The sequence below is a fragment of the Rhinatrema bivittatum genome, chromosome 9 (assembly GCF_901001135.1).
Source record: "Rhinatrema bivittatum chromosome 9, aRhiBiv1.1, whole genome shotgun sequence".
Classification (NCBI taxonomy): domain Eukaryota; kingdom Metazoa; phylum Chordata; class Amphibia; order Gymnophiona; family Rhinatrematidae; genus Rhinatrema; species Rhinatrema bivittatum.
The window spans coordinates 153809281-153810947 of record NC_042623.1 but is presented as its reverse complement, the minus strand read 5'-3'; the positions used below and the strand labels follow the sequence as shown (position 1 = coordinate 153810947).

Sequence of the window (1667 nt, the reverse complement as noted above, 5' to 3'; positions counted from 1 at the left end):
GTATTTTATTACAATTTTTATTCAAAATTTCTGGAACAGAAGTCGTCCAAAATAACAAAGTCATAACATTAGCATGCAGAGAACTCCAATCTTAACCCAACTCACCATCCACTCCTGAGTCAACACCTTTTTGGAAGTTACCACCTTTGCATAGTCAGGCAGAAACCACTCTTTAATCAGAAAAAAAACCATTAAAAGAAAGTCCTTTATTTATGTTATACGTCTCAACATTTTAGGCATCCATTTTTTATAATGCCCCTAATATGATCTATATACTGTAGATAATTCACATTCTGAGACTGTCCATGACTAATTTATCCAAGGTTTACAATGGCAAAAATAATTTCTTTGCTATGATTTTCTTAAAAGCATCCTTTACTATTTTATTTCTTAAGCTATAGATGATAGGTATTAATATAGGAGTTCCCATGGTATAAATGACAACAAATAATCTGTCTTTATCCAAATAAAAAGTGGATTTTGGTCGAAGATACATAAAGCTCAAACAGCTGTACTGTAGAATAACCAGTGTGAGGTGAGAAGAGCAAGAAGAAAATGCTTTGTGCCTCCCATCAGCAGATTTAATTTTCAGTATTGCTGAGATGATGTACATATATGATATCAACACTAAAACAAAAGGAATGGTAAATAATAGTAAGGCAGAAACAAGAAATACTATTTCATAAAGGAAGAAGAAATCAATGCAAGCTGAAGTTAGAATTACAACTTGTCCAACATCACAAAAAAAGTGATTGATCTCATTAGAGCCACAAAAGGGTAAGTGGAAAACTAACACAGTTTCTTCCACTGAGAGCAGTAACCCAGCTACCAGTACAGCACACATCAGTGTAATGCAACGCTTTTTACTCATGATGGTGTTATAGCGCAGGGGATTACAGACAGCCACAAGGCGATCATAGGCCATGGCCAACACAAGGAATATCTCTGCATTCCCCAAGCCAACAAAAAAAAACATTTGGGTAGCACAGCCAGCAAAGGAAATTGTTTTCTTTTTTGATAGGAGATGTACCAGCATCTGAGGGATGATAACCAATGTATAGCATGTTTCCAAAAGGGTCAAGTTGAAAAGAAAAAAGTACATGGGGGTATGAAGACAAGCATCAACCTTTATTACAATCATCAATGAAATATTCTCTGCAAGAAGAATCAGGTACACGAGGAGAAATACAACAAAGAGTAGAACATGGTACTCTGGAATGTTAGCGAATGTCAAGAATACAAATTCTGTCACAGAGGTTTGATTTTTTCCCATCCACATATTCAACATGCTGATTTTTCTCTGTTAAAATAATTTAAACAAATGGTGTAAAGGATGCTAAAAATAATGACTCATTTTCAAAGTTATGATTTAAGCAGTAGATGAAGTGACTATATCCTTAAAAAAGGGATATTAAGTTAGTCTGTAATGTACAGAGCTGCAATATTATCTAGATCAGAGGTTCCCAAACCAGTCCTGGAGGACTTCCATCCAGTCGGGTTTTCAGGATATCCACAATGAATATGCAAGAGAGAAATTTGCATGCACTGCCTCCTTAGCATGCAAGTTTTATCTCATTTTATTTATTTATTTATTTTATTTATTTTTATATACCGGTGTTCGATTTTACATATCAAATCGTATATCTTGAAAATCCGATTGGCTGGGG

General features: G+C 34.7%; 1 protein-coding gene across 1 annotated transcript; it reads right to left on the bottom strand.

Annotated features, from left to right (window-relative positions):
- Positions 1-325: 325 nt before the first annotated feature.
- On the bottom strand, positions 326-1279 carry LOC115099580 (olfactory receptor 10K1-like). The gene has a single exon (XM_029617313.1). It carries the CDS (start codon positions 1277-1279, stop codon positions 326-328), a length of 954 nt encoding a protein of 317 aa, XP_029473173.1.
- Positions 1280-1667: the final 388 nt, after the last annotated feature.